At 26.9% G+C, this 15,689-nt stretch overlaps 1 protein-coding gene across 1 annotated transcript; it reads right to left on the bottom strand.

The window, feature by feature from the left end:
- Positions 1–1,499: 1,499 nt before the first annotated feature.
- Positions 1,500–15,186, bottom strand: LOC135925330 (bone morphogenetic protein receptor type-1B-like). The gene is made up of 11 exons (XM_065460598.1): positions 15,096–15,186; positions 13,191–13,423; positions 8,430–8,550; positions 7,260–7,359; positions 5,157–5,424; positions 4,027–4,219; positions 3,483–3,674; positions 2,829–2,934; positions 2,566–2,741; positions 2,266–2,396; positions 1,500–1,802 (listed from the first exon to the last, which is right to left on the bottom strand). Exons 1-11 carry the CDS (start codon positions 15,133–15,135, stop codon positions 1,677–1,679), a joined length of 1,686 nt encoding a protein of 561 aa, XP_065316670.1. The 5' UTR covers positions 15,136–15,186; the 3' UTR covers positions 1,500–1,676.
- Between the last annotated feature and the right edge of the window lie 503 nt (positions 15,187–15,689).

Raw genomic sequence — 15,689 nt, 5'->3', positions numbered from 1 at the left:
GTATTGACACATTGTTCCCGGCCACTATTTATATATTATCTAAAGGACATCTTTTTATCCTTCCTAGATAAGCGAAAGTGATGCCCTTTTCTTGTTAATTGGTTATATATAGTTTTGGTAGTAAATTAAACATCCTCCCTTTAGCGCATTTTTGTACCTCATGTAGAAATATGTGCTTTAAGGCTCTAACCCTTTTTTACCATGTTATTATGTTTTTTAATTTTGATTATTTTTATTAACTACGGTGTAAATAAGAAAAGTAAATCTCCCTTTTTAAAATTCTCTGGAAAATTGTAAACGACTAAAATAAATTAAAAATTTTATGACGGATTTTCTACGTTGAAATTTTCTTTTTCAAGCTTAATTTTCTATCAAATAAATAAATAACTTGCTGAAGGTGGGGTTAGAAAGCAGTGATCTAATTTTATTCCCGACTACAAAATCATTTCATTAGCCCTGCATTACCATTATCAAAACAGGATTTATATCACTAATAAAATCATAAATTTGCTGTTTAATAAATTTTCTCGTTATTTTTGTGGACTACACCAATGAACTACACATTTTCTGAAATTTATCGAAGCTCAATATAGTAATTGACCAATTATGAAGAGTTATGTCGTTATAATTTAGTATTTGATTACTTTTAAAAATTAATTACCTTTATTCAAGGTTGTGAACCCAGATTAGAGTTTAGGAATTTAAAACTATATTTAGCGGAATTTGATAAAAGGGGCTAAATCGAAACCAATATTTTGAAAGAGGCCTGAATCCGCCGGGTTCATATAATCCTGGGGTCGCGATAGGTTGCCCATAAATTGGTTATTTAGTATTTGGTCTCACAATTTCCAACTAAACAATTTTATATTTCTGAGCTCTAATTCGGGAGTACCACGCCTCTATCAAATCCAGACTTATTGTTATTCTAAATTTAATATTTAATTTAGCTTGAAACAAAATTTATGAATCTTTTTAGCAGTCCCCCAAAAAATTATTTTCTTAAATTAAATAAGCATATTTTACGATTTTATCTCTCAAGCAATTATTATCACATCAAATAAATATTATAAATTAGTTTTATTTATTATCCAATACAATAACATAGTTTTAAATAAAATTTATAAATGCAATAGGGTTTTATAACAAAAATTACAAAAAAACATATATAAATGGTCGATTCAGATATTACATATTATAAACATTTCTTCGAATATAATTTTATTTATTAAATATGTAATATTTTTTAATAAAACTGGCATAAGTTATAATTATTTATAAATGAAATGTATCAAAAATCACAACTACTTTGCATATTAGAACATAAAGAGTTATTAAATATATAAAAAATTAATTAAATAAAATATAATTATATAAAGATTTCTCGTTTAAAATTTGGAAGTAGCGAGAAAAAAGTATTTGCATAGAGCTATTTGAGATAAATTTATTTTGAGATTGAAAACTCAAAAAAAAAGTTTGAATAAATGCAATAATTTTTTTTTATATTGAAGACATTTGATTTGGTTCGTAATTGTAAATATTAAAAAAAATCCTTATTATTTCAAATTTTTTGACAATATGAATGGGAGAGTTAAAAGTTTTTAATGCTATTTATACTATATTTCGGAGACAAATTCCCAAACATTTTATTATTTAATATATCAATATAAAAGAGTTACTTAAACTGCGACAATATCTTCTAATTTGATGTCATTTAGTGATTTTTTGATTCTCAAGCTCGTAAGTCTAGCCCGAGATTCTGGTCTCCAACATTCTTGCATTATTCGAATCAGGGAGGTCAAAAACTTTGATTAAAAAAATATTATTTCAATAAATTTTTATTTAGTTTTTAACCGGTATCAAAGGCTGACACCAAAATATAATAAACTCATCTCCGATTTGTTAGTAGTATTAAAAAAAATACTCGTTTGAATGTGACTTAGAAAACTACTATTTTTTGTGCCTTTATCCGATGATATTTTTTGGAACTTTTCAGAACCTTAACCGAAAATAATTATACTTATAAAATGTAAATTTCTAGAATTACCCAAGTTCAATAGTAAAATTGGGGATCCGGGCTCGTAAAACTAAATATTTTGCCCCCAAATTTGGATAAAAATCGATTGCCGAACCCGGGGGAGGGAAGTGTATAAAATTTAAGCCAAGCTATAATTGTTAAATCAGATATCAATCAATTTCAGGTACGATAGTTCTCACAAAAAAAATAATGGCCCTGAATTATGGAAATAAAAAAGGGAAAAGAAGAACTTTATCTGTCGTCCATCTTGAGTAAATCTTGGGCCTCATTTTTTTGTAACTCACTACTTGTCGCATTTCTTCGAAGGATGGATCAGGTTGAACTAAATCGTGATAAGGAATTTTGTATTCCTCGACCCTGTCTATTGGTATCAATTTTAAAAACATTTTTGTACAATATATAAAATGCCAATTTTTTCTTTAAAAATAATTCTAATACAATATGTTCACTTTATTACTTTTTTTCTCAACTTAAATCTTTCTTTACAACTGATTCTTGTCTAAAAAAACATGTATATAAATGAAAAAAACCATTAGTAATGCTTCGCTGGCATATTTCCCACATGATTAATGAAAATGAGTAGATATCACAAGCTTTATAAGCTTCGAAATTATCGGGCTGGAAAGTGTCGTCTAAAATTTCGGGAGCCATATACCTTTTGGTACCGACTCGGGGGTTAACTGGAACGTCTATCTGGGTTGTTTCGCTTTATTTTATATAAACAAGTTTTTTTATTTTTAAATAAGAAAAGCGAAAAAAAAGAGACGATAGAAAGTAAAGAAAAAGAATTAACCTGATAAATCTGACAGCCAGTCCCAAGTCTGCTATGCAAGCTGTTCCGTCTTTTTTGACCAATATATTCTTACTTTTCATGTCCCTGTGAGCGATGGCTGGTTTACCTGAAATTAGCAAAATTGTTTATAATTCTGGTGCAATTAAAAGTCATATAAAATTAATATTTATAATTAATTGAATTTTCTTATTATAAATTCTTGATATTTTCCCCCACGTTTCAGCCATTGCTTATTAATAAGCTATTTATTGACATCTAAGTAAACAAGCCAAACATAAAGCATATATAAAATTGTGCGTTCATTACAAGGCTCAAACCATACCTATGAAAATAAGCTGAGCTCAGTTGGGTTTTGTGAATGAGAAAAATAAATAATTATCCTTAAATACATCACATTTAATTCCTATATTCTATGTGGTTCAATATTGAATAGACATATACAATTTTAATTTATAAACAAAATAAAAAATATATATTGGCGTAGATCTATGGGCCTAAATCCGAATTATGGGAAGTGGGAGGTCATATTTAAGGATTGTTAAAAAATAATATTTTTTTATATAATTGATTAAGCTTTATTATATGAATATTTAGTTAATAAAACAGAAAATATCGGCTTGAATAATAGATTAACTTCCTCATTTTTTTAATCACCTTGAGTTCCCAATATTTCGGTATGCAAATGACATAACCCAGATATGATCGATTTGATTATTCTCAAAGCTGATGCTGGATCTAGAATAGCTTGTTTGAGATGGTCGTAAAGAGAACCAGCCTCGTGGAAATCTGTTATGAGGAAAAGTTGAGTCCATGAACCGGTACCTTTAATATCTGCTGCTATGTATCCTAATTTTGAGGGAAATTTTTTACAAGATTTTATTAAAAGGTCAAGAAAAAGAGCGAAAAGGGAATAAAAAAAAATGCAAGTTGGTTATATAAAATATTTTGTTATTAGCTTGACTTATGTAAACCGAACGTAAAAATAATTAGGTCCCAAAAATCGAAACTTTAAACTGGCATGGCATAAGTCGAAAGTACACGATGGAATTGTGTAAAAATCGGGAAATTATTGTTATAATATTACTAGTTATAGCGACGTTTCTAAAAAAAAATATCTAAAAGGCAAGAAGTTAACTTAAGGATAATTAGGTATAAAAAACAAAGCACGAATATTAATCTATCGAAAAAATGCTTTTACCCAGAATATTCTGATGCCTCATAAGAGAAGTCTGGTAAATTTCGGTTTCCCTGAACCAGCTGGCCTCCTCGGTAGTGAAAAATATTTTGACGGCCACGCTCTCGTCCCGCCATTTACCCTCCCATACCTCTCCATAACGACCATGTCCTACTATTTTAATCAGCTGAATCTGCTTGGCTATGGTTCTTTGAACCTTTTGTAGGTGTTTATTTTTTTAAATAAAATTAAGTTTGTATTGGAGATCTGCACGATCAAGGTTTTTGGCTCGTCAGAAAAACTAATTTGCCTGATCGGCTTTTGAATAAAATATTTTGTGAGTTGTTCGACTTCCGTTAGAATTTTGCCTGTTCGCCCAAAAAGGCTAGAAAGTTTTAGGCTATAAAAAACTAAATTTAGCCATTTTCCCAACTTTATATCTTTGACAATGATGCCAATTATTATCGTTCTAAAATAATAAGTTCCAAAATAATATACGTCAGCGTTAAAAGATACAAAATATAAAGAAGCTATATTTTTGATTAGAAAATGTAAGTATGCAAGCCTGTTTTGTTAATCTTGGCTTCCCCATATAAAAACTTTTAGATTAAGGGCTATGGCGATATTAAATATATGATCGGGCCGATATTTACAAAAAATATCTTTCATTGATTTTAATTATTGTTTATCTAAATATTTTTTATTTATACATAATTCCCTAATATTAAAAATAAATAAATGCAACCAAAATATAATGTTAAAAAAAATCGAATTATTAAAAATTGGGTATTATTTATTGTTATATTATTTGCAAAAAAGGGTTTAATTAAATATATATTATATATCTAACAAGTCACATTACTCAGACATACCATAAACATTGCAAGTTTTAAATGGAATTATTAACTTTTGGAGAATCTTTCTTTCTTTCAAGGCAAAATCGTGAAAGTTAGTTTTTTTAAATAGAAAATATATTGAGTTTTTATAACATTAGTTCAAAGATAGATGGTAAATAAAAATCTATTGAAAAATGGGATCAGTTTTGTAGCAACATATCGGATGGGTAAAAAAATTTGTCGATCGGTACAGCCCTCTTTTAAATGAATTAAATTTCAACATATTGGTTGACTTTATTAATAAAATGAAAATTATACCAATAAAGGCAGGCCAGATCCACTCCCGCTACTTTGATCAATGAGTTCGCGAATCAAACTTTTAGAGAAACCCCCGTTAATAGCAACCATCTTTTCTTGTTCGGAATCGTCTGCTCCCCCCGATGGAATCACCTTCTTACTATTTACGCCCTGTTTTTGGACGTGAAACTTATCGATTTTATGGATATTTTTAATTTTGTTGCTCTTGTTATTGTTGAATGCGAAGAACGATTTCACGATGAGCCTTAAATTGTCAATTTTCTTGAGTCTGTTAAAAAAAATCATTCTTTTGATTTGCCATGGTTACGTGATAATCTTTTATACCCTTTTCAAATAGAGCTTACAATTGACCATGCATGATTAATATAATTATATATTTGATATTTTTTAAAAAAATGCCATAGATGATAATAAATATAATGTTTATTTTCTCTTTATAATATCGGCACTATTTCAAGGAGGAAAATAATTGGTTTGGGAGTTTTCATAATTAGGAAAATTCGTCTTCGGAATAAATAAAAAATTGAAAAAGTATAGCATCTGTCTCATTAATAATTATTGCATATATTATTTACACTTTTTCTGTCTGATCTGATAAATAAAAAAAATATGCCCAATGATTTATTTTTAATAAATGTATTGTAGGAAAAAACCTAGTTCGAAATTCACAATTATTTACAGGAACATATATTTCAATATATTCGTTCATTTATAATCAATTTTGATTTAGTTGATAAAATTTCTCAATCAAGATTCAAAATATCCCTGGCTTTCTTTCCCTCCTTAACTTTAGCAGGGGACCTGCAGAAGTTCCACCGATAGGTTAGGCTTTTTTAAATTTAGCCATTTTAAGGCCGAACGGATATTTGGGCGAGGAAGGTAGGGTATCTTAGTTTAAATATTAACCCAATGTATATTAAATAATTTTTATACCTTCAATTATAAGTAATGGATTCTTTATTATCTGTTTACAATTTAAATTCTGAGTCAAATAATATTTACACTAGGACGTATTTAAATCATTAATTTTTTTAAAATTTAAATCATTTAAAAGTAGGATTTTATATAACCAAATCCTTAAATGTATGGATTTATGAATAAAATTTTTTACATCTTATTTAAGTGATATCTTTATTTATATTAAAAAGTAATTCTTCATATTTTTATATTAATACATAAAAAAGTAAATTTTAAACATTTTATAAATATAAGAAAATTAAATTTACAATTTGAAAAAATAGTTATAAAATACAAAATAATTTTAATTACACGGTTGTAGGCGTAGTTTGGATAATGAGTAAAACATGCTGAAGAGTATAAATTCTGATTTTGAGAATATTTTAACAACACAGAAATAAACTCAATTTTGAATCAACTATTTGGTGTAGCAGCTTCCTCAGCTTATGCATAAAGAATGTTTTCCTTTGTCTAATTCAAATTTATAAACAGGCTTAGACTAGAAAAAACTGACAAAGTTATTCATTTAAAATATTATGATAAATTGTTGAAATTTATATTTAAAAAAGAAATACTAGTTATATATTTGAATATTGTTTCTTAGGGTTACAAATATGAGATCAAATAAATTGATGAATTTTTTTTAATATTTAAAAAATAATTTCAGTTCGGGCTAGGTCGGGCCTAATATTTTTTTAAAAGTTTCGGGCCGGGCTGGGTCTAAATTTTTAAATTATGATATCATTACAGTCAAATGAATTGATATATAAAATTCTTGCAAGAAACAAGGCGCTAATATTTTTAATTTGTAAAATATTTTTTACAATCAAAAAAATATTTAATTTTATTCGAGCCGGAGCGGGTGGACAAATAATTTTTTTATTTTGGGTCGGGCTTTTCGGGACAAATATAAAAAGAATACGTTCGGACAAAAAAATTTGCCCGGCCAGGATATTAGGCTTGCAGATCACTAATTTGTAGTAAAATGTAAAATGATTTGTAGTGATGAATTATGATAATTAATGTTTAGATGAAATATTTAAAAAAAAAATTTGATTCATCAGATTGAATTTTATTTCCACACCAGGATTTACACCATTAATTATCTTTAAAATTAGCTTTCTTTTAAATTAAAATAATAATTACCTGAAATACAAATATAAAATGAGGCTAGATAAGGATGCGAATCCAATCACGATAACGATCAAAATGGTTGCAAAGTGCGCGTCTGGGTTCGGGTTCGAACCTATAAAATAATATAACTTTTATTTGATCAGCTTCATTTAAAATAAAATATAATGAATGCGTATCACTTTGTTTATTCTTCAAACAGTGAGCCTTTGATGTGCGAAAATTAATCCAGAAAAAAAATATTACCTTGTAGTGAAAACTGAAAATTATTTTTAAACATATTATAAATTAATTAATGGGTAACAAATAATAATAATATATGCAACAAGGTTTCTAATTATTCGGATATATTGGTCCTAAAATCAAATCATATTTTTAAAAATAATATAAAATATTAAAGTTAATTCAAATAAGTTTTTTTAGGATATTAGATGCTGCAAAAGCGATGTATAATACATCTATGCTATTGTTTAGCGATGCATAATACAGTTATGCTATCGTTTAGAGATGAAAATCGCCTGAGCGACATTGAGGTATTTCGCGATTACCATAAACAAGGCCTGACAATTCATTTCCTGCGCCGCGATACCTAATTCAAACGAATTAATATCGTTTTAATTATTTTTTCACCGAAGCTAAGGTTATGGTATCTTACCGATTTTAATGTTGTACGTCTTTCATCAATTTTGACTTGAATGAATATTAATCCTTCTGCCCCCTTCATACAACCACCTCTTTCTGGGAAAGGTCGAACTAAGAATCACTAGCAAAATACGAACTCGATGGCAAAATATAATTAATTTGTATAGAATTTAACAAATTTTCCGTCTATTTCACTCTTAAATATGATGCCATGTTTACTAGAGAATTTTTATTATTAGCTGAAGTATATTATGTAGTTTGAATATTCCCCAATTCAACTTCCTAGTTCTTACTTATCGTAAGCTTTTTCAAATTTTCTATTTGCGAGATATTCATCATTTATTCGGGATCTAAATGATCAAGACATGCCTAAATTTTAATAATTAGTATTACTGATTTATATTTGAGAAATAATGACAAACCTTTTGTTTTGTAATTTTTATTCTTAATAATAGAGATACTTAATAATATTAGACTAGAATTTACTCCTCTAGGACGACCCCAACCTATAATTTATTCATGTAATTTAATTATAACACTTACTTTTCTCCACTTCTTTAATGTTCCATTCATAAGGTGGTCTAATGCCTTGATTACACATATCCACGTGATCGCAGCATATAATATTCTTGGGGAGGTAGTGGGGCACAAGATCTCCGCGACACTAAAAAAAATATTATAAAAATCTTAAGCGCATTGTAATAGAAGAAAGTGCGATTTTTATTTAAAAAAAATTTAATTAGAGAAATTCCAAGCTAATCAAGGTCGACATTCAGTAACATTTCTGTGCAATGAGGGATACAAAAACAAAATACCAAAATTTTAAAATAGAATCCTAATCCAATATAAAATTTTATTTCATACATGGAATTAGAGCTTCTTTTTTAGTCAGAAGGTGTCCCATTAAAAAATGAAAGTGAAGACACTATATTTTTGAAAAATGACATTATATGGCGAAAAAAAATATATAATAAAATAAACCCTTTTAAACTTATAAGCTAGTAGGTATGCCATAGATAAAGTATGAGTACATTGATACTTTTTATTACTTATATAGAAATTATTCGTCATCCAAATAATAAAAGTGAATGGAAAGAGGGGGGTTTGAAACCGAATTACAGAAAGTGATGCGGGGAAGATATTATACACTCAATATAGGGAGATAAAAGATTATATCTATATCTGTGCATCACCTGGGGTCATTTTGCGCTAAGCATACCACCGCCGATGCGCAAATTCACCTGAAGCGTGGCGTAAATTATATTTTTTTATTGTTACTAAATAATATATTAAACTATTTATTATTTATAATTATATCTATATTCATAGAAGAAATAAATATTAATGAAGATCGATTTGAATTTTATGATGAAAATAGTGTAATTAATATTTAATAAAGCTAGAAAGTGTGAGTGGCACTAACAAAAATTCTTTAATTATCATGTTGAAATAGAATGGGAAAACAGGATCTCAAATTATTTAACTTAATTGATTTGAGACTTGCTGGAAGAACTTTAAAATTTTATTATTCAAGAAATACCGTTGAATTTTTATCCGCTCAATAAGAATGCATAAAATAAACGTATTATTTATTAATTCGGAATAAAATTAATATTTTACAGTAAAAGAAATAAAGAAATTATTGTTAAATAAATTTAATTAGAGATTCCCAATGACCCAATCAGGTATTATTATAAAATTGATAAATTCGTTTTTTATACATAACTCTTTAAATTATTTTTAATACTTAGCAGTTAGAATCACTTTTAGACTATCGTCCTTAACAAATAGACATAATGAATAAATATTTTTTAAAAAAGATTTTACTCAATACGCTAGCTATATATCTATAACTGAGAAGTGATTTTTGAATCAGATAATCTTAAGATATTGGCTATTAAACATTTATCAATTTAAAAGCAAAATTTGGAGCAAGTCAATTTGACTAGTCTATAAAAAATAATGTTATAAATTATTTTCGCCTCAAAACAATCCTCTAAAATATGTTATATCCTTAAATAATAAAAGACCTGAAAGAGTTTCCTCAAATAATTAGGACGATAGCATATACCTTACAAACTATGTATCATTATAAAATCCTATATTTAACGTGATCTGAGAATGTTTTTAAAATTTATTATTTTTATAGGAATTAAATATTAAGGTGGTGTCCTAGGTCAGATTAATACTTAGCCGTATTTTAAGTATCGGCTAAATAGCCAAAAAAGTAAAACAAAAATTTTTTTAAAAAAACTAGGGCTATGCCAATCCACATATTTTTTACATATCCGATCCCATACGATATTGGTTCAAAATCGATCGATATTTATATTGATATTTCACCATTCCCCTTTGAACCAAATGTAAGAAATCAATATTTTTTATGCAAAAATTCGAAATATGCATTTAATTTAATTGTTTTATTTTTACAATAATTAAAAAAAGTTTACGGATATTGGTAGTATTAAATGAATTTTTCATTATTCCTCCCCGTGAAATTAGAATTTCGCAGATAACGCATTTTGCAAAATTATCTTTGTCTTTTGTAAAATATTTCCATAATTCAGATACCATATTTAAAAAGAATTCTTTTATTTAAGGTATATTAGCGTTATTATTTAAAAAGATTTAAAATAAATAAAACTTTGGGTGTTCCTTTCTATTTTTATAAAAAAACTTTCAAAATACTATAAATCTATTTAATAAAATAAATAAAATTTAAGGGGTGTTGTGCATTTGCATTGTTTAAAAAAAATTATTTAGAAAATATTATTAATGTAAAATAAATATATATATTAAATAATAAAAAAAAAGAAAAGTAAAAAGATCAGATCGGATCAGTTTCTTTACAGGTATGTGTTTTGAATTAGTTTTTTTTGTTCATCTTTTGACAGTATCGGCCCAATCCGATATTTTTGGAAAAGACTAAATATTGGCGCCGATCCGATCCAATATTTTACACAGCCCTAAAAAACAAAAAATAAGGAATAAAAAAAACATAATAAAAAAAATAGAATAAAATATGAAAAATAACAATGCCACCAAATACTTAAAATAAACCAAAATAGGATGTCCTCGAACAAATACTTTTTAGCCTATACCAAATAGCACTTAAGTATCCAAATTAAGCCAACCTAGGACACTTACTAAAGTCTTATATTATTGTAATTAGTAATAAATTAGCTATGAAAACAATGCATAAACTAAATTTACAATTAGTATACAATGTAGAATATACCATACTAGAGGATAGCTAATATAGCACTATTTTTTTGAAAAAATATATATAGCCGTATTGAGTTATTTTTTGGAATTTAATTTAATAACTAACAATATTTACTATAAATCAGAGACCTTTGCACGACCTGGCCCAGATTTTTTATAAATATATATTATATTTATTAATTTTTATAGTTTAAGAAATATTATGTGAACGGAAAATAAAGTTTTTCTTTATCTAATTATATTTATAAATAATATAGTTTTGTTTGAATCAGTAATTAAGAATAATGCAATTTAAAATATTCAGGACAGCAGTGGCGTCGCTAGGGGGAAGCGCAGGGGCTCAAGCCCCCTGAAGCAAGTTTTTTTTAAATGGCTCCTTAATATCCCCTTGAACTAAAAATAAATTTTTTTGATTGCCCACTGAATGATTTTTTATAATTCCATTAAGTAATATATAGATATAATTTTATTATTTAGAAATTAATAAGACTATTTAAATTTTTATTAAATGAATATTATTTTAATTATTAGATTAGATTAATACATATGAATTATATTTTCACTGTCAGCTAGCAATCAAATTCTGCATTAAAAATATAATATCAAATAACTCACTAAATATTAATTTAGCTTTAACAGTTGAAGTTTAATTGACTTTTATTATTTAACCCTAATTAAATAAATATAATCATATATTATTTGAAAATTAACAAATTTAATATTGGCATTCAAGTATTTAACGCCATCTATTTAGTTATAAATAATTTTTAAAATTAAACATTTTATTATTCATCCTGCAATAGATGTAATAAATTTGATATCTTTTCTTCTCTTTTTTCACGTGTTTTTAGGAAAGCTATTTTTTTCTTTTTCGAAAAAGTCTTGAGTTAAATTTTTAATACAAGTAAATTTTTGATATTATTACAAACTGCTATTATTTTAAGATATAATATACTAAGGTGGTGCAACAATATATAAAATCTTAATTGTTTCATCATATCATTCTGGTCCTTATTTTATAGTTAGAAAATGTTTCATTTCTAATATGGCATTGCCGTGCAACCAGGCTTCAATATATTTGCATAAATATTTCTTCCAAAGATTTTTAGTGTTTTTATTTTATCAATTTATCCAACATAATAAATTCTGATATTAGTTTACATCGTGAGTGTCATGGCTATTACTGCCAAATTAACCAGCATCTATTATTTGTGTTGCTATGTAATTTAAGATTATTACTATAACGGCTGAGAGCATATAATTGCATATTTTAGATAAACAATAATGGTCAACTGTGTAGTCGTTTATATATCATTTAAAATGGAAGATAATCTTTTAGAAATTTAATATCTCACAATAATTTTCTTGATTACTTATCTAGCTTCAATAATGTCATCTAAGAGGAAGCTCTAACCATATAGTTTTATGATTTGGATTGGTCATTTATAATCTCTCCTACAAAAATTTTTGATTTGGTTTAAGCCTATAAATTTTTCCTTATTAGTCGATTCTATAAAACATTGTCTAAAATGGTTACAGAGAATTATACTAGTTTGATAACCTTTTGTCAATGTAAGTTGCTAAGAATTATATTATTGCATTATGTGATTTTTTATATGCCAGTTTATTCTGTATGCATAATATAATAAATGACAAAATATCAAATTATGAAAATCAGAATAATTGTTCAGAGTTAACAAATTTTAAAAAAGTATAATATATTCATATAAAACCCAGCCGAAGGCCCCCAAATTGGTGGTTAAGGGGGGCTTTGCCCATAATTTTTTTTTAGTTGAGCCCCCTGAGATTGTGAAGGCTAGCGACGCCCCTGCAGCCCAGCCCAGGTATTTAAAAAAAAATTGTAGGCCTGTAAAATATGGTTTGACCCGTGCTATAAATATGAAAAAAAAATTAATTTTAGATTTATATTTTTTATATTTAATCTTTGAAATTCAAATCCAATTGCTTATCTGAAATATTCAAAATGTCTTACCCCTAAAAATTATGGCAGTAAAAGTAGACTTTTCATATTTCCCCAATTTTTAAAAATTAGATATTTATTTACAAAAGAAATCAAACCTGCATAAGGCTTTTCTCGTGTGGTGGAAGACAACCATAGGAATAAATTTCTATATATTTCTTGGTACTAGGATCATGTTCTATTCTAACGGCTGCAAAACATTGACTGGAAGGTTGAGCATAGCAGGAATTACTGTAATTTTGATGATTATATCTAGGATCTTTAATGCTGTAAAATTCCTGAGGGCATTCATTCTCACAATAACATCTTAAGCAATTGAGCAACTTTAAATCTAATTAAAAAAATTACCACATATATATATATATATAGTTAATAAAAATAATGTAGGTACCTGATGTTAAAAACATGCAAATTAAAATGTTAATTGCAATACAATACAGTGTTCTATTCACTGCTAAATATATATTTTATCTTTAATTTTAATAGCTAGGAACAATTAGACTATAGGTTTTTTTAAAGTTATATTGGGCACATGTTACAAGCAAGCAATATAAATAAATTGCCCATATTAAAGAACTATTTAAACATTTATAAATGGTTCGCATGGTCTGAACCAAACCAGCCCATGGAAATTATCTATCAGGTCTTTTAGAATGTCCTGTAATTATTTTTTGCAAACTAAAATGACACAACTTTGTTTAATCATCAGTTTTAAATTTTAAAACTTCAGCCAGGCCTATAAAATAGTCGAAACAATTTGTCAGGCCCAGGCCAAAAATTTTTATAGCCTGGTTTAGACTGCACAGATTTCTAACATTCATATTTCCAAATATAAACTAGTCCTTACACATATATGTGCTTTTGTTTAAATTGGACAGATAAGCTATTTTTTAAATAAATTAAAAAAAAAATAAATGGGAACTTTTGAAACTAGGCCCTAACCAACATAAGGTTTTATGTATCTCCAATATATAGCTCATGCCAAAACTTAGCCCAATGAAATGCTTCTTTTGAACCAAATATATTTTCAGCATGTGTTGATTTACCAAGAATTGTATACATACATGATTTAGAATAATGTTAAATCATTACTCTTTTCTTTAAATTTATCAGACAAGTAGGACTGCCCTAAACCCATAAAATCAATTTTGTTGCCCTAGCCTGCCAATGCAGTAAAAAGTTGTTATATTTAGATCTAAGCCTAGTATCACCCCCCCCCCCCAATCCACCAAGTTTTTAAGCAATTCAAACTGAGTGTAGCCCAATTTTTTATAAATATAACATATATTATTCTCTAATCTCTTCTCTTTTCCATTGTAATGTTAAGCAGTAGTAATTGAAAATTTGTTTATCTATTTATTTAATTTATAACTTGCTCCTAAACATATAATCTTTTTTGCTTTTAAAATTCATTTTTTATAGTAATATTCAGTGAGGTAAAAAAGAATGTAAATAAAATTTTTTTAGGCTATAGGTCAAGCCTATTTTTTATTGATGATTTTAGAATTGCTTGGCCCATCTATTCTCAAGTCAACCCTTCAGACAAAAATTAAACCCTAAACCCTATTTATAATAATAATTTGTTTATCATGCATTTTTATAATAAATTATTCCATATGACCAAACTAACAAATTGTATATTCCAGAAAAAGGGACTAACCCTCCATATGAGGGGGGGGGCAGTGCAATTGTACTACTGATTTATATTTGGGTGGTGGAGTGTTTTTAGTCACTAGGTCTCCACATATTGGCTTAGTGGGGTCCAGAGGGATCTGTGAGGTTACAGAATACTGCTAGCTTAAACACCTTGTTAATATAATAGTTGGTAATATGATCTTATGGGCTTCTGAGTAGTGTGTTAAATTTTTTAAATCATAGCTGAGCAATCTGACATATAAGATAGTTTTATTATATGCCAGATAACATAACAATGATATAATACCAAGCCTATAAACTAAATGATTTAAATATAATTAAGAAATTTAAAAAATGTTGATACTAACTGCAATAAATGAATAAGATTTTATATAGAGATGATAACATTATAAGAAAATGCACAATTATTGTATCACATTATTAAACCATATTGTTCAATTTTAATAAACGAGGAAAATAAATGGGAAAATAATATATTTTGCTTTATTTATTTTGTTGGTCTTTGTTGGGTATGGGATTGGGAAATATCTTGAAATGAATAACGTATCATCAAATTTTTTTTATTAAAAATAGACTTTGTAGTGTTTAAGATACAGAAGGTTTTATAAGAATCAAATATAATTTTATTTTAACAAAATGAAAAAAAAAGATCAAAAGATAATTTAACTTTAACAATAATATGTTTATATATTCATCGAATGCACATTTTTGATAGCCAATCAATTATTAAATAATTGTATAAATTGTATCCTAAAACGAAATACAATTTATTTAAAGTTAATACATTACATTACAGACTTCTTGTCACAAAATTATATGGTATTTGCATTTGTGCCTTTGCTTAGCTTATAATTCAATTGTTGAAGTAATAAATCATTTGTTTATTAGCGATTCTTATTAGAATAACAAAACTCCTAGAAATCCTAAACATATTAAATAGG

The sequence above is a fragment of the Gordionus sp. m RMFG-2023 genome, chromosome 2 (assembly GCF_954871325.1).
Source record: "Gordionus sp. m RMFG-2023 chromosome 2, tfGorSpeb1-WG-v2, whole genome shotgun sequence".
Taxonomy (NCBI): Eukaryota; Metazoa; Nematomorpha; class Gordioida; order Chordodea; family Parachordodidae; genus Gordionus; species Gordionus sp. m RMFG-2023.
This window is presented reverse-complemented; position numbering and strand designations above follow the sequence as displayed.

Excerpts from the sequence above, each read along its gene's own strand:
- LOC135925330 (XM_065460598.1), bottom strand. The coding sequence starts at position 15,135 with ATGTTATCATCTCTATATAAAATCTTATTCATTTATTGCA. Across the intron at positions 4,220-5,156 it reads GATCTGGCCTGCCTTTATTG|GTTCAAAGAACCATAGCCAA; the intron begins GTATAATTTTCA and ends CACCTACAAAAG. Across the intron at positions 2,935-3,482 it reads CGAAATATTGGGAACTCAAG|GTAAACCAGCCATCGCTCAC; the intron begins GTGATTAAAAAA and ends TGCTAATTTCAG.